The 18,204-nt window shown below is 46.3% G+C and overlaps 1 protein-coding gene across 3 annotated transcripts in view; it reads left to right on the plus strand.

Moving 5' to 3' along the window:
* LOC138510563 (uncharacterized) overlaps positions 1-18,204 on the plus strand; it is a 1,136,503-nt gene that overhangs the window by 626,769 nt on the left and 491,530 nt on the right. For all 3 annotated transcript variants that reach the window (XM_069626321.1, XM_069626322.1, XM_069626323.1), the window contains one exon: positions 7,816-7,857. In XM_069626321.1, the coding sequence (XP_069482422.1) occupies positions 7,816-7,857 (42 nt within the window). The remainder of the gene's footprint in view (positions 1-7,815; positions 7,858-18,204) is intronic.

Here is an 18,204-nt window from a genome sequence, read left to right on the forward strand (position 1 = left end):
CGTAAGAATGGAGCAAAATCCCAGAGGAGTGCGGCGGAAGGCTGCGCTTCTCTAGCAAAGTCTAGATCAGGGTGTAAAACAACAGCAAAAAGTTTGGGGGTTGCCACATGGAAAGAAAATTACCTACAATTATGAAATCTTTCCTAACAAGGACCACAGGGCCCCACCACAAGGTGTAGCAGAGGTAAGTCACCCGAACAAGGACAATTCCACAAGGAGGGCGGAGTGAGCCTCAGGTACCAGGGTGAGGCAGCCGGAGGCGGTGAGGCAAGGCACAGGGGGACCTCCCCACCAGCCCAGCAAGGCACTTGTGATGGTTCCTTGTGTCGAGGGGGCCAGGGCGCGGGGCCTGGGGCAGAGCCCCCTCCAGGCCAGTGATGTTGCAGTCTGAGCGCCAGCAGGCGCCCGCGCTGCGTTCGCAGCAGTGCCAGGGGTAGTCCCTCTTAAGAGGTATTGTCGATGTCTGCTTGGTGGTCACAGCCGCTAGGGCTGTATTTATTTTATTGATTTATTCTGTCTGCTTTTCCCCCCGTGGAGACCCAGCAGATGGGGCCCTCGGCGTGTGATGAAGACGCCGCGGGGTCTGGGTGCAGCCCCAGTGTTCAGGTGCAGGAGCTGGGGGCTGTGTGCTCAGGTGATATTAGCATGTGTTGCGGCGGCCCCCCAGCTCCTCACCTCATATTCCCGCCGATCCCATATGCATAGAATGGGCCGCCCCACAGGCGGAGTGGCCGCGGTGCCCCCAGCAGCGCCGGGCCCAGCAACAATCGCGGCTCCAGATGTCGGGCTCCTGCAGTGTCAGGGCGGGCGCGGGGGAGCCAGCGTCCAGCGAAGGCCTCCCACGAAGCCTGGCTGGGAAGGGGCGCCCCAGGCCTCCGGCACGGAGGAGCGTCAGGCAGGCAGCTCACAGAGATCTCGGGTGGAGGGAGGTGGGGCGGGCCAACAGCTGACTGCACCGCCGGCCCGCTGCAGAAGGGCCGGGGAGTCACGTCGCTGGGCCGCCACACAGCAGTATAGCGTGACCTTGGGCAGGCTTCACACAGCCCACATGGCTCAACCGTTAAGGCGCAGAAACTCGGCTCCACCGGCCCGATTCTTGTCCAAAACAGGTGTGAATGTAGCTTACGGTGAGCGCTGCATATGAGAGTTATTTCCACAGCAGAGCTTGGTTTTACACCGCAGATGCACTTAGATGAAGGATTGCTGGGCACAGCGCTTCACGTCTAAGCTGCTCAACGGCGCCCCCCAGGAGATGCAACTTTTGAGTGTGCATCAGCAGTGTAATGTTGGTGTCATTTGGACTTCCTCCACATTTTTTTTTGCAGGCCTGTTTATGCATTTGTTGGTTAGTGCCGGTGATTAAAGGCACTAGTTTGGCTGGTACCAGTGGTAAAAGGCATGATAACTAGTTGGGTTCTGGTTAGAGGTGTTCCAGTGGTAAAAGGCACTTATGTTGTTGCTTGCTGGTGGAGTTTTCAGGAGTTTTTGTTTGGCTTATGGATTGGGGTTTGCTCAAACCCGCACGTATGTTTTGACTGGTGTTGGGTTGTGTTGGGTTGTAGCCCAGCTGTCCAGTTGTGGAGGTTTTGTGTTGTTGCCAATGTAATGGCAAACCTACCCATCTTTTAATCTTTTCGTTGGCAGCATGGTATGGTACTGAGAAACCTATGGTGCCTTCCCTGAGAACATCCAGGTGTTGAGCAGCGGCACTCAGCACCTCACTTAACGGTCACCGCATCTGGGAAGTAGCTCAGCTCTTGTTGGATTCTTGTTTGTTTGGCCAACAAACATGTACTCGTGGTAGTTTCATTTTGCTGCCCTGTGGGGCACACTGTTGGTAGCGATGTTGCGCAGTTCATGCCATTTCTTTTTTGGTTGTGTTCCAATCTTTGTCGGTATGTCTGGAGTTATCTTGTGTGTGCTGCATTGTGGCTGTGTGCTGTTGTGGATTGGTGACTGGTGAGCAACGGCCCTGACTTGTGTTGGGATTCCAGTAGTATTTTATTTACGCCCTGGATGAGTGGCTTCATTGTGTGTCAGTGCCTGCTGTGGGCAGTCGTGCTTAGGGGTGGCAGCCCTAAGACTCCTCGGTGATAGCGAGGGGCGAAAAGAGCTTGGAGTTCCAGGTTTAGGTGTTTGTTTTGCCAATCAGGAATGTTGCACTGTTGGCCCAAGCTTGCTGCTGGATAGTTAGTTACGCCCTCTTGGTCGGTTTCCCTCTGTGTTTGGCTTTTTGCTGTTCTTGGATCGGGTGGCATGTGTATAGCGTGCCAAAGTGTTCATAGTGTGTTGTGTTTCCAGTCTACGAAGTAGAGGAGGTATGTTATGTCCTATGTCGGTGTGTATTGGTACCTGAAGGGAAGGAGATGTGTTATGTCCTTTCTTGAGGGTTAATTGTGAATGATGCCACATTGGAATGTTATGGATGAGATGGAATGTTGTTCTGTGTTTGTGTTTCACCCACGGCAGTTGAAACCATGTAGCCTGGCTAGTGGGAGCCAGTGGGCTCCCTCTCTGGTCCTGTCCTAGTTCCTTACCTATAAGCTGTAACTTGAAGTAAGTGAATAAAAGTATCTTGTCTACGTAACCTGTGCTGCCTCATGAAGTCTCAAACATAACACATCCCCCAAATATCTGGACTGTTCGGGATCAGTGTTATCACCCCTACAGAGAGAGCCTGCTAACCAGGACCAGACCTGTACCCTTTCTACATCTGAAGAGGTATTAGGCCAAGACCTCTCTGACACAACCAGAGCCATTACCCAATTAAACTGTTTTTCTGAGGGTAAGGGAGGTCTAAAGACTTCCCCACTTACATCAACCTGCTCTCAATAAGAAGAGAGATCAAACCCAAGGGCTTTGGCAAGTTGTTTTATCGCATAATGCTATTGCAAATCATTTTGGAGTCTCTGCCCATTCTATACAAAGCTATGATGTTGACTTGATCAGGATCAGACATGGACAATGCACGTAAGAAAGGAAACTCGCCAAAGAGCCTGAGAATATAGTACGATTTAAAATTAAATATTTGTTCTCCGGAAGTACACTTTCAATCAGTACCTTATGAAGAGATATCATATTATTTTCCTTCTGAAGAGGAGGTGGCACAACTTCAAGATTTTTAAAGACCTTAGAGCCTACTAGGCCATGTCCATCACTGTCAACCAGGGTCTCCGAGGATTCAAAGCCCTTAGATCCTCTCAATATACTATATCCCCCCCAGAACAACTAGTTGCCTGTGGATAGCGTGACAAGAAATTGACATTGGTGTGCTTTTCCCTTTCTCTATTTCTGCCCACAAATAATAGGGTTGTAAGGATACATTGGTTACCTCTCCATCCTTCTCTCTAGGCTGAACTATTGCAACAGTCTCTTTCACAATCTTCCTACTTCTACTCTCCATCCTCTACAACCATTCCAGAACAGAACCGCAAGACTTATCTTTGGCCTCAAGCCCAGGGACCGCATTTCTCCGGTGCTGAAATCTCTCCACTGGGTCCCTGTGGCTGCAAGGATCAAGTTCAAGACCCTCTGCATAATCCACTAGGATTTCTGGGGCCGGGCATGCACTATCTACAACGCTCTCTTCCTTAATATTCTCACTCTAGAGTCCTCCGCTCGTCCTACTCCAACTCTCTGCGGGTGAGCCGCTTTCACAAACAGAGATTTGGGGGCAAATATTTATCCTCTGCAGATGCCTCTCTCTGGAACAGCCTCCCTGCCTCTCTTCATTTTGAGCCGGAGCACCTTAAGGTCTGTAAACGCCTAAAGACCTTCCATTCTCTTCCTCCTCCTCTCCCCTTCTCCCCGCTAACCTCTGTTCTTTTTCTCTCCACCCTCTTTCCTCCTTCTCCTCCCTATTGAACTGAACACTTTGATCCCCCCATAACCTCCTCCTCGCACCTCCATCTGCACACATGCATGATCTAAAAGTACTAGGACTAGTAGGTTTGTCTGTCCCCCCTCCCTAGCTGGGACGAAACTGTACCACTTCATGCACTTGCACTAGTAGAAATGCCATCTGGCCTAGTATGCTAGATTTTCTGTTTAGATCATTCGGAAACTTCAAAGCCTAAGAATGATTACTGTATTCCCTTGTTCCCTTCCTGCCTTGAAGTGCTTTGAAGCACTCCACCTGTGTATAAGCGCTGTATAAATAAACAATTACAATTACAATCCCAGGATACTGTTCAAGACTGCAAGTACCATCTACAAAGAGGTCACGAGTAGCACACCAGTATACCTGCTGGCTATGCTGCACATATCTGCTGGCGGCTTCTCCTCGTGCAGCAAATCAACTAACAGGCTCGAATCAAAACTCTCCTGCAAAGAGGGGACCCACAAACAATCTGTCTCTTCTCATGCACCCACTCTTTGGAACTCCATCCGGAATCGGCTTGGAATGCCCCACAGTTCTCAAAATTCACAAATCTCTCAAAACAGTGGCTTTTTTAGCACCACCTGACCAAGGACTAATTCCAAAGTATGTACAGACGGACGTACACGACCATAACTCACAGTACCGTGCTATTTGAAAAGATGCCAGCCCTCATGCTAGCTACTCACACTATGCTCTACTGCTCTCGAGCTAGATGCACACTTTAAGCAATAAAATAAAAATAAAACTTGAACCATCCCAAAACAAGGAGTTGGTTTCTTTATTCTGGTCCCTCCAGCCAAGGGATGGTCGGTGAAAAGCTTAAACTGATGACCCACGAGGTAATATCTAAGACTGTGAAATGCTCAGTGAATTGCCAATCACTCAAGTCCTATCACAGGACAGTTCCTTTTTTTTGGAAATAGTTTCTGGCTGATGAACATAATGAGTCTTTCTTCCCTTTATAGCATTTGCAATAGAGCAGTTCGCAGGACAATTGAAGAGGCATCGATTTGGAGAAGTGCATCATGAGTCAAGCATGGTATAAGAAATATGATTCTGTGTATTTGGCAACTATTGATCTTTCGGCCACATTTCATGCGGTCGATCATAGCTTATTGTGGGCCAAACCAGAGAAGTGGGGGATTCCATACAGCTTATCGTACCCAATCATTGGTTTAAACTCAGAGTCCAATGTGCAAATATGGTTGGACCAACATGGAATCCTGTCATGTAAGATTGTGACATACAGAGGAGTCAGGCAGGGTTGTGTTCGGGCAACCTGCCTGTTCAACCTCTATGTGTCCGATATTGGTGACTACTTGCCAGCTGTGTTCCCATTATGAAAGTGATGTGGCTAGCCTACACAATTGATTTTCTTTTATTTGACTGCTCACAGTTAGATCTGCAGCGCCTGATCACCGCCTTTTCAGACTTTGACAAGATCCATACTCTAATAGTAAACCCAAATAAATCTAAGGTCATACATTACACAGCCAGGATTAAAACCGCCTAAAGCTAAATGGCTTGTTGGAGGAAATTTAATCGAGCAAGTCGATATTTTTGTTTATCTAGGATTCCCAATTACTGTGAAAATGCACAAAAATCATATCAAAGATTGGCTAGAGACCCGCACAATGGCACTTTTGAATCAGCTATACAGAACTACACATACACATTAGTCCCAATATTGAGGTTTTATGAGGGGACGATTGTCCCCAAGGTATTATACAGCATTGACATTTTAGCACCTTAGATTTTAGATTATTTATCGATTTTAGAAGGATTAATTTGGAGGAAAGCCCTTTGGATCCCGAGTTGGGTGCCACAAGTATCAATCAGATATGAACTTGGTGCATACTCCTTAAAATCTAGGATTTGCTGGACCTTTTTATCCTTTTATTATAAAATGTAATGCCCAAAGATGGATTCGCTATACGCAGATCCTGGGAACATCTCAGATACAAAGGGGGGGGGCGATATGTTAATAAGTTTTCCAAATTTTGCGTCAGTCTGCCTAGTGAAGTTGGTTTATCAGATTGTGATCTGGTTTCTAACCCAGAGAAAGAGAAACAGGCATTGTATGGGCTAGACTGGATTGCAACCCTGGAGGGAATGCATGCCTATGAATCTTTGAACCATCTGTCAGGTGAGCATGAAAAAGCTGGTACTCTTGTTCCGTACCTTGGTATATATCCAGACAGAAAAACTAGAAAAACTAGATGTTTCTTCCTATGATTCAGGTGGAATCTTACACTGACTAGGGAAGTTCTGCTTCGATGCAGACTATTGCAGCTAGAACTTTCCACCTGCCGTTTTTTCAAAGGAGAAAATCAAATCGAGACAGTGAAACATGTTGTGACATCTTTTATGGCTGTCCAGGGTAAAATATCTATTTACTTCAAATGATTTTTAAATCTATTAGAAAAGGGTGATATAGAGACTGTCTGGCACATTGGAATAAACATTTTATAGAAAGCTACTGAGATTAGAGAATGTTTTTAGCTATCAAGTTAGGCTTCTTTCGACACGTCATAAAACACATTCTTTGCACATAAACAGAGAAGTCTAAAATATGTACATGATACAGTTTCATTCTATTTATATTCAATTTTTAAAACAGTTGTGTGCCCGATCAAATCTTAAAATTCATGATTAAAACAGCCCTTTATAGATCCAGGTTCATACATAGTCAACTGTTTCAGGTTTCAGAGATGTGCTCTGAGGCCCAGGGGCATGTAGCACTTAATAAAAGTTAAAATAAATAAATAAATCATTTTATAAATCAGATTTCAGATATTGCTCTTTAGGTAACCAGGTTGTATAGGTAAAATATTCCAATGCAAAAGTAAATGCAGAGCATTGAGTAGATCTGCAGAATAATTCCGCAATTATTACAGATCCAACATTATAGTTAATTAAACATGGTTTAAGATTAACTCAGGCAATGTCTCCGTATAGAGGACATGATGTGGTGCTTTTTTAGTCCCTTAAAATACATAAGGACATTGTTTAAGGGTTGCCATACACTCCTAAGTGCTGTAAGTGGGATCAAAACTAACTAAATGTTCACATGCAAATTACGCATGAGAGTAGGATGCACACGGTATCAAGATATTCTTCATAACCCAAGTTTAATTTAAATATCTAGTAATACTGTGTCATTGAGCTTTTGAAGTTCTGCTCTGTCAGGGGTTTGCAACCTGCAGCTCTCCAGATGTTTTGGACTTTGACTCCCTTGACCTCTTACTTTTGACCATGCTGGCTAGGGCTCCTGCGCGTTGTAGTCCTAGGAGAGCTGAAGGTTTTAGACCAAATCATTGGTAAAGTCATACTCAAATACGTAAGAGGGACCAAAGATATACTTTAACCTGGATAAAAAGTAGATGAACAAGGATTGCATGCGACTCGCTTAAGGCAACTTCCGTTCCTTTCCGCCAGGGCACGCTCGGAAACGCCACCCTGTGGTCTTAATGAAGTAGACATGCAAATGCACTTTATACTTTTCTGCCAAAATGATAGAAACTTAAGACACACATTTTTCCTTTGAGCGTTGTGTTTCGCACTTGCATGCCTGTCCTTGAAATCTCTTGTTAATGGGTAATGCACTAACATTATTCATCCTAGAAAAAAATCGCTAGGTGCCTTGAAAAGAAAAGAAAAACTTAAAGTTGGTAGTTAAGTTGGCATAGATATGGTTGATCTGTGAGCCCTCTTTTCATAACTTGACAACATTTTTTATGCGAAAAATGTGAATTTTATAGATGATTTCTTAGTACATTCGCATGAAATGTCTTTTATATGCATTGTGATGTTCTAGAAAATTGCTTGCAGAAATAAATCAATTCCTCAAATTGATTGAACAGCCGTGAAAACTAGTTTGGAAAGATTTCAACTACTGTATGAGTGATATGTAAATATGTGTTTTTTTTTCACAGCGTTATGCGTCTCCAAGCCCTGTGAGGCATAGAGCAGCGCCAGTAAGTGCTACAAGGCTTTACGTTTTATGTCTCGAGCGCTAATGATGCCGCACACGTTTGTGAATGCTCACTGTCCAACTTCAACATGCAGCTAGATATAATATGGGTACACCCTGGTTTAAAAGACACACACACAACCAGGTGTGGTGCAAAGGCAGTTGCCACACTAGCCGAAATGTCATTTTGCTGCCCCTCCCCAACCAGACCGTGGCCTGCCGTCACATGCCGCATGACCTAGCTACAGTAGGCAGTATTAAAAATAACCATAACTCAAAGGTTTATGAAACAACTACATTCGGGGTGATTACAACAAGTTTCGTTATGCACCATACACATACACCAACACTCACAGTGAGATGACATTGGTAGCAGCAATTCTCTTATACACACACACACACACAAAACAGCACCTGCAGTAGTTTGAACCTCACTCAGATACAGAAAGGGTACATGGTATGAGTAAACATCTGGCTAGGCTTCCCTCAGAAGAGAAAAGCGTCTGCCACACACACACACACACACACACACAATGCACACAGCATGGGCAGCAGCAAAGAACGTTTCCTTAAATACAGATGGGAGCAAAGGCACAATGGCATTGGGGCACTGCAACATTAACAAACATAGCTTGCAATGTTTCACTTACATTTCTGATTTTGGGAGCATGGTCATTACTATCGTTAACATTTACATGTTGTGGAAAATGCACCTTAGAACAACAAATGATATGTTTATGTTATTGTGTTATACGCCAGGACCATTTCATAGTTTCAGAAACATCCAGCAGTTTTCCTCCTGCGGTTCAGTTCTTGTGATTTTACAAAAAATAACGGATGCAAATAGGGTACTTTTTTCAACAGTCTTCTTATTGGGTAAACATAGGCACTGACCAAGGAAAGAAACTCAAGGGCAAATGTGACCTGGTCTGCAGTCTGCATGCAAACCTCCCATTTTAGTTTGATCTACCAAATGTTAATAGTATAGGAAGGAAATAACGGACGCAACACGGGCTGGAGGTGGGACGTTCTTTATTGCTTCTCTCTCGCATGCATACACTCTAGGAACTGACGTTCCTCTTTCAAAGCCCCGACTCCTCCCTTTCCTCCTGCTTCCCGCCTGGAGATCCTCTGGGCCTTAAAGGCACAGGGTTGCCTAATATCACTCCCAGACCAATGTTCTGAGATCGTCACAGCATTCTTCTACCAGGCGCAGAGGTCTGCGTATGGTGCGTTGTGGGCGGACCCACTCTTCACTCGGCTGCATGCTTTCCTGGCTCCGTGGCCTGGTAGCGCATCATCACTTCTGCGGGTGCTTTGTTGGTTATCTCATAGGGGGTATTGCAACAGTCCCTGAGCATTCTGCAGAGGGCCTGATGCGGGTTGGTTCCTCGATGTATGCCCTTTGTATTGTCTTTTTGATTGACACTATAAAGCTATCCGCCATTCCATTCACCTGGGGCCATCTTGGTGTTATCTTTTGATGTGTAAAGCCCATGTGTTTCGCGAAGGTGGCAAAGTCATGTCCATTGAATGGGGGACCGTTGTCTGACCTAATGGTTTGCAGTATGCCCCATTCACATCAAACGTGGCTGCCACTTGGAGGAAAGCTGTTGTCGCTATTTTCTTTACAATGAGAAACCTTGAATATTCATCAATGAAAACTCGTTCCCATGGTTGGTCTGGTATGCGTGTAGGCTGTATGGGTATGGGCCCCTTTGCCTTAGTGGTGCACTGGGAGGTAAACAGCTCCTCACCCAGTCATCTAACAGGGAGTCCATCAATGGAACCAGACATTGCACCAGAGCTGTTTTTTGGTGTTATCAGCTCCCCTGTGACCCTCATGTGCCATCCTGATGACTTATGTTCTGAGTGTGGCTGGGCTGACGAGCTTGGACCCTCGTAGTAGTATGAGCTAGTCTTTGACCGCTAGTTAATTGTGCACTTTCGCCAGTCTTTCAATTTCTTCCTGGCTTACCCCCGGGTGATTTTTTTATGGCACGTCAGTAATCTCGCCATTTGTTGTTACTGGGGAGCGCGATAGCCAGCGCCATGGAGGGCTCTGCAGCTGATGCGGTGGCGACAGCCTCTAGCGATAGTGCAGGCAGTAATGCGTTTTGTGCAACATAATAAATGTACTCATTGTTCTGGTCATCGAGGTCCCTTGCAGGTGGCGTGGTATGTAATCTGCAGGGTTTTTGTCACTCCCGGTCGAGGAATGATGACTTAGTCGTACTCTTGTAATTGGATTCCTCATCTCGCGATCCTGGGCGGCATCTTTGTGTGAGGGCTCCTGAACAGGGAGAGCAACGCTTGGTGGTTAGTCACTAGGGTGAACCTCTTTCCTATGACAAATTTATGAAAATGTTTGCATGACCAAATGGCCCAGAGGCTCTCCTTTTCGGCCTGGGAGTAGGCAGATTCTGCTTGTGACAGAACCCTGCTTGCCTATGCGACTATGTCTGGGGTGCGTGTCTTCTCCACTGGTCTGGGCGAGCATGGTGCCAAGTCTCACTGGGCTGGTGTCAACTATGAGTTCAGTGTGCCATGACGGGTCAAAATTGGCAAGTTGGCTCGCTTCCCCGAGCGATGCTTTGATGTCTTGGAATGTAGTTTGGCACTGCGCTGATTATTCGAATTAAGAGTCTTTTTATAGCAGCCTTCGGCCAGGGGTCCGTGAGAGTTGCATACTGTGGGATGTATCTCACGCAGTATCCCGCCATGCTAAAGAAGGATCTTACCTCTGCCACCTGTGTTGGCGCTTGAAGGTTGGTGATGATGTTTAGCTTGTCTGGGTCTGGGGTCATACCTCTGTCTGAAAAGATGTGTCAGAAGAACCAGAGTTTTCTCTTTCCAAACCTTCATTTTTCCAAGTTTAGTGTCAATCCCGCAGCCTGGAGAGCTGTGCAGGTCTCGATGTCGGCTGTGTTGTGTTCCTCGTGTGACGAGCCAAAGACTAGAATGTCATCACTGTAGTTCAGTGCCTGTTTTACTGGGTGGATCACCTGCCTGATGGCCTCCTAAAAGATTTCTGCCGCAGAAGAGATGCCAAAGTTCAAACATTGATACCGGAAAAGGCCTTCATGGGTGGCGAACTTGGTGATGCTTCTCGATTCTTGGTGGAGTTTGAGCTGATAGTACCCTTGCACGAGATCCAGTTTAGAGAAAGTGGTCACCCTGTTTAGCTGGACTATCATGTCCTCAATGTGTGGACCCGGGTGTTGTTCCGTCTGGATAGCAATGTTCACCATCCTCATGCCGATGCAGAGTCACCTTTGGGGACGACGACTAAAGGTGACACCCACGGGGTTGGACCAGTGACATGTTTGATGATCTAATTTCAAAGGAGCAGGTCCAGTTCTTTAGAGACTGTGTCTTGAACGTGGAACCCCACTCTTCGCGGGTGTTGGGGAACAGGGCGCACCTTTTCATCGACGTGTAGTTTAACAAGCATTCCCTTGAGTTTCCCAAGTACTGTGCATAAGCTAGACAATTTGGATTGGATGAGTTCTTTGGTGATGGTACTCGCTCTCTCTATGTTCCTGTTGAGCGCGCAGATGGATTCTCTGATGTTCATGGGCAGCATGGTTGACTGGATCACTTCCCCTTCTTGAAAGCAGATGTCGATGAGGCCAAGGCAACTCGCTGTTTGATAGCTGAGTAAACATCGGCCTTTCGTCGGGCTGCGTATGACGTGGATGGTGGTGTCAATGGTATTTCCGTTGTGTTTCAGTCTTCTCTGGAATTCCCCAATGGATTGCAGGGGTTGTGTTATGCCCCATTGGAATATTCTTGAGGAAAGCTTTGCGTGTTTATTTGTTTGTCCAGCATGTGTTGGAACTCCTGTTCTCCCATGAGGTTAACAGTCGCGCCGGAGTCTACAAGTAAACAGTTTCATTTTTTCCTAAGTTAACAGGGATTCTAGGTGCTTGCTTCACTTCCCAGTCATCGTGGATGAGGTTGACATATTCATCAGGTTGGTTCGGGTCATATTCGGCATTGTAGTCATATTGGTATTGTTGGTCCCTGTATTGCTGGTAGGGGTATGGAGGTTCATCATATTTGTCCGCGTAGTTGGTGTACTGATCCTGCGGATTGTATTCTTTGGTGACTTCCTGGGGTGGCATTTCTTCTATTGCTCCCACGTATATACTCTGGCCCTGGTACTGTGGTTGGTTGTATCTCGGTGGGTAGCCTGGGGGCTGTGTTTGTCTGTTGTATGGTCTTCCTTGTGGTTGTAAGTTTGCTTGTGTCATGGGAAACGGTCGTCCCTCTCTGCAGCCGTATTGGAAGTGCCCTTCTCTCCTGCAGTTTGAACATCTCTGGGACAGGTCCCGGAGTGCGGGAAGTTCATGTCGCAGCAATAGCACTGTTGGAGTATACTCGTTGCCTCTTGGCCACTTGGTCTTCCTGTTGGTGTCCGCCTTCTGCTCGGCCTTTGTGCCAATGGTTGTACTGCTGCAATGGTTTTGTGGTAGTCGTGTTTGGGCCCCGGGTGGTTTTCAGTGGAGGCAGCCTGGGCACCTACACTCTCAAAGATCCTTGCCAGCTCACTCAGTTCATCTATGGTGATTGTTTTTTTAAGCAGTTGTTTCCGAAATGCGGGCAACGTGCAGCCTTCGATTACCTGTAGCCTGATGACTGCATCTGTTGAGAAGAGGTGGAATTTGCAATGGGGGCTTTTGACACGAAGGCGCATGATGAATTCATTCACAGACTCCTACGGCTTTTGTTTGCACTGCTTGAACACGCACCTCTCATAGTCACGGTTGGGCTCGATAATGCGTTTCCTGTTGAGGGCTGTGATCAGGCAGAAAAGTCTGTCTTATCTTCTGGGGGTATGGTCTTCACAATGGTTTTAATCTCGCTCCCAACCAGGTTAATTAACATGTCGCATGATGTGGGGGATTTGTCTTCACCTGCTGCTTTAACAAAGTGATTGAAGTCCTCTATCCATTAAATCCAGCGTGGCCCCTTGTCACTCTGGCACCAGGTTGAATGGGAGCAGTTTTCTTAGCAGGGCTGCTTTGGATGTGGGTTGTGCTGTGGGAGCATGAGCCTCAGGGCGAGATTCTAAGTGATCCGGCCACGGCTGATTTTGACGTGGCAGGAATGTTCGCATGAGAAAGGTGCAAACTACCAAAAGTTTGCACCTTTCTCATGCGAACACACTTAAATACTATGGGGGCTGCAGGGGTGTCCCCCGCAACCCCAGCTCACTATACTGTAAACACCCCTGCAGCCCCCGTTTATTTTTTTCAGTTTTTTTGCGGATGTGCTGTGGGGGTGTCCCCCCGCAACACCCCGCTCACTATGCCACACAGTATAGTGGGCGGGGTGTTGCGGGGGACACCCCCAAAGCCCCCGCAGTCTTTTTTTTTTGTTTTACTTACCTGCAATGCTACCACCAAAGGTAGCATTTTTCGGTTGTTTTGTGTGGTCGGAACTTTTTTTCCGGTCCGATCGTACAAAACCTCGGGGCGAGTGGGGGAGCTTGGGCCACTCATGTTGGTAGGGGCATCAGCGCGGGCTCAGCAGGACTGGTACTGGCGCTGTGTGAATGGGTAGCGGTGCTGCACAGTACCTCTCGGATTGGCTGACTTGTGGCGTTGTTGCCTCAGAGTTTGTGGTGCTCTTTTCCAGGCGTGTTGGCACCTCTCTGTGGTGTGGGCATGGTATCCCTTGTTGGTTCTGTGGGCCCTCTCTCCACTGAGGGATAACAGTTTGGATGGTGGCTGTGGGGTGGAAATTCTGCTTCTGACTGTCCCTCGCTTTATCTGCAGCATTGGGATCAGCATGTTTGTCCTCGTTTACTTTGTTTTTGTGTCCCTGGAAAGATGGGATCGCCTTGCCTGCTTTTGTGGCCTGTTTCTTGGGGGGAATATCTTCTCCCCATTGTCCGTGGAGTGGGAATCACCATGGAGCGGTTGTCACGTGGGAGCTGCTGGAGTGAAGATTAACCTTGTGGTGAGTGGGATCACCTGTTGAAGATGTGAACGGGATAGCCGGGTGCCAGAGTGGCCTTGAGTCGCTTCTGAAATGGAGCATTGGAGGGACGGCGGGACCACCGTAAGGAAGAGGCAGGATTGCTGTATAGGAGGAAGCAGGGCCGGTGGGATCACTGCCTGAGGAGGAGTGGATGCCGGTGTGCGGGGGTGCACACCCTTGCCCGTTGTTAATAGTATAAGCCTGACTCCTCCCTTTCCAATTCCCGCCTGGTGATCCCCTCGGCCTCAAAGGCGCAGGGTTACCTAACACCACAGATAACTAATCTACTGCATCCGCTAACAATATTAGTACACACCTGACTGCTCTTGAATCCTCGCATTCCATTCCATTAATGTGCCTAGATGCTATGCCTGTTGGGCCATCTCGTCCCAGCCTTTCTTCAGTGTGAGCCAACAGGAACAACATGCACAAGCTGAGGACTACGCGCAGCACAGCATTGAAGGCAGAGTAAAAACGAGACCCGCCTTGGACCTGCGCTTGTGACTCACTCATCTAGGCATGCCCAGCAGAAAGTCTTGCCAGCTACAATAACGCACTGGGCTCAGGGGTACAACAAGATTTGATTTCTGGCGCATCTGTGTCTGCAAACAATCCTTGCCATGACCAGGGAAGTGACCAGAGAGGAAGGGGAGGAGTCAGGGATGAAGAACGAATGAAGAATAAAGAGAAGGTTGAACTGTTCACAGCTCAGCGAATCATTGATTATTAGTACCCTAGACCCGCCGCAACAGGCAGACTGCAACCTCATTAGCACGTAGCTTGCAATTACAATTCTGCTCTTTCCAAAACAAATGTTCGAATATGGATTGTCTAGGGACAAGCTGCTTTTCTCAACATTCCTTCATCCCTAGTATGGTGGCGATGACATCTGCTTCTGCCATTTTTCACTGCATGCCATCTGAACATTGTAATAACATTAAAAAAAGCATGCAGTGCGTAATTAGTTGGCTGCATGGCACCTTCTATAGTGTGGCACTCTAGGCAAGTGCCAAGACTGTGTAGTGCTCGCAGCAGTCCTGCAAAGAACCCAAACCGCCCACAGTCCCTCAGACATGTCTAAGGTACCCGTTAGAAGTGTTGAGCCCTCACAGATTCTTTGGGACAAGCCTTATATAATAGAGTGTAATTTGGGCAAACATATTTCTGCCACTGAAAGGAAATTTCATCACCCATTCATTGACTGGAATTTGTGACTTTTCTAGGCAAACTGAGTAGGATCTGGGAGTGTATCAGAAATGTTTTGCAAATGGTGAATTTTAAAGCACAGTGGGCCAATAATATTAATCAAAACTATCAGCTTCACAGTGCATCAAAACAACCCATATTAGCTGACAAAACCTGCTATCGCTGATATCTTGGGGCAGACCTTCGTGCATTGCCCTAATGCCCCACAGGCCAGCTCGAACTTGGCTATAAAGCAGACATGCTACCTCAGGTTTCCTTGTATCACAGTTTACAAAACTGTGGGTGTTTCTGCAGAAATGCGTTTGTCATATATGTTTAACCTGCCCTCGATAGTTTCCCTGATTCAGTTTTGCCACCAATATTTCCTGACAATTTGGCAATGGTCATGGCTCCATTAGATAGTTCTATGATGTTTCCCCGCAGGCCAATTTTGCCAGAACCCATTTTGCCGACTCCGGTTTCAGAACGGCAGGGAAATATTCCCTCTCAGCACCTCCTCCAATGTTATTTCCCAATGCGGGGCCCTCACCCTCGACCCCCTTTGTACCCCGCCCTCCTCCCCTACACCATGCCATCTGTTCTGTCGGGGACACCCCCACCAGCCCCTTACTCTGCACCCACCCTCCCGTTCACATGTTACACATCCGTGCACCTGGGCACCCACACACCCATACATCCACGGTATAGTGTCCTTTCATTGACACCCGTTTTTACGAAAGGTGTTTTGCTGCAGCATTTTTGCTGAAAAAAAAGTTTCAATTTTTTTGGGGGGGTGGGCAAGGGCATATAATGGGCTGGGAAATAAAACAAATTGTTCAATGATTGGGTGGGGGAGGGGCGGTAAAGGGAAACACACCTCAAAATAATTGTTAAAAAATTCAAACAGATTTTTTGGCAAAAATTCTGCGTCAAAACACCTGTCGGAAAAACGGGTGTCGATGAAATGGCATAGAACCACATACACACAAATGCATACACTTGACACTAGCCTCCCCAAATGAACACCTTATCTCCCTGCTCATGCTGCCACCAATACCGCCAGTGACACTTCCTGGATGTGCTGTTTGGTGGAAGTAGCCTGTCAGGGAATTTTATGCAGCAAAAGTGTGTAAAACCCCATTAGATTAGGATGCACTATTATGTATTTTCAATCTGGTTCTTGTACTACGCTCAAACAGGACTATAATCACTAAAGCATTCAGTTATAGTTGGTTGTCAGAGTCATACTAAGTGAACAAAGGATCCAAAGGTATTTTAGTGACTCTAATTAGCTGTTAGCAAGCATAATTCATTAGTTACAATGCAAACACTGTATGAAGATTGTTGACTTTTGCTTTAATTACTCTATGAATATATGCTCTATAAATACTAGAGGAAGTTCTCGGTCTCTCTCATCACGGAAAATTCATCAATTATGGACAGACCTGGCTGAACCTACTAGTCCTTCCCTGCCTAGAACATCGCCAGGAAAGGCAGTTAAATCACAACCAAAGAGGAAAAAGTTCATTAGAGGGTAATTGTCCTAGATTCCTCTATCAGTATCCTTTCTTTTCTAGTTCCTTCGGCACCTCCTCTGATTCCTGTTGTTGGGGCAACAGCTTCAGATACTACTCGCAAGGATACCTCCTTGGCTCTTCCTCCACTTCAATTTGAGCAGGCCTATGTGGAAGCCAAGGCATTACCCAACCTGGATGAAGTGGCTAGTGGAAGCTCATCAATTTCTCCTTCCTCTCTGGCGGAGTGTCGGATCAAATGGGCTCCTGACTCTATGCTGGTTTCAAATGATCGCCCTCTTAAGACGGCAAATTCATCTATACGAGTTTCCTCCAAGATTATTTCAACTAAGCTTGGTCCCTCTGATCGACCTAAGTCTTTCGGGTCCAAGGCAAATCCTGTACTGAATACTTTTGAAGGGATTTTCAAGGGCACTTATTATTATTATTAATATTATTATTATTATTATTATTATTATTATTATTATTATTATTATTATTATTATTAGGGTATTTCTTGAGTGCAGATCTAGCTTTGGGAAGCAATGGAGCACTTTGCAATCATAGGGGGAAGAACACAGTAATGGAAGCAGAGAAAAAGGGAGCCGGGAGCTAACGGGAGAGGGCGATGGTGGCCAATAGGGAGCAAGTTATCTACAAGCAACCAGGAGGGGAGGGGCAGTGGGGAGCCCATCACTGAGTCTCAGGTAAGGTGGTGTCCTCATCTTAGATAGAGCTGTAATTGTATCCCTATTTGTTGCTATTCCTGCTCTTAGACTGGTTGGCTCTCCAGACATAAATATAATGCAATGTATTGATGATTGCAGACTAGAAAGGATCTATGTGATCACTGAGACCACACATAATGGATGAAAATGCTGACTTTGTCTTTAATTAAACCCTCTTTGCACCACATAGATATGTGGGGGGAGACCCCCTGCAGCCCCCCATACTACTATAATATCCCATACCCCCCCCCACATATATATATGTGGTGTAAGGGGGGGTTTAAAAACAAAACAAAAAAAAGTCCGCATTTTCGGCTGTCGCAATTCTCAGGTCGACATTTTTGTACGATTCCGATATGTTTGTGTTACATTAAAACTCCAAATTAATTTTGAATCTGATTTTAAAATAAGTCAGAACATTTTCAGGGCTATGTTTTGATGTATATCTATTTTTTCAGAGCCCAGACATGCATCAAGTGCTCTAAGTGGACCCCCAAATTCCCCTTTCGCAATGACGATATTAAAGGCCATGTTCTAGTAGGTGGTAATAGGGTTTTCTTGCATACACAGTCACAATGGTCGACTACAAACCCCTGTTAAAAGCAATTGGTATGGTTTAGCGGCATCCCTGGTTACATCTAGCGAGACAGGCTCTTCTTTGCATCTTTAGCCCCACATTATGTCACTTAGGTTCCTGTTACACCAGAGGGCACTCAGGCTGTATGAACCCTAAGACCAATTCATGTGATGTTACGGAATTTGAGATATTTGCCCTACATGACGTGTGACTAATTGACATTCCAGTCTTAGATGGGCATTCTGTGTTTTTAATAAAGCTAACAAGGGCCAGTTGGGTTTCCCTTAAAGGGGGTCTGTTGACAGGTGTCAAAACCTCCTTTTGTCCTGCAATAACAGAATGGGTTTTGAGCTCTGATT

Source organism: Ambystoma mexicanum, chromosome 6p (genome assembly GCF_040938575.1).
Source record: "Ambystoma mexicanum isolate Mex_15411 chromosome 6p, UKY_AmexF1_1, whole genome shotgun sequence".
NCBI classification, from domain to species: domain Eukaryota; kingdom Metazoa; phylum Chordata; class Amphibia; order Caudata; family Ambystomatidae; genus Ambystoma; species Ambystoma mexicanum.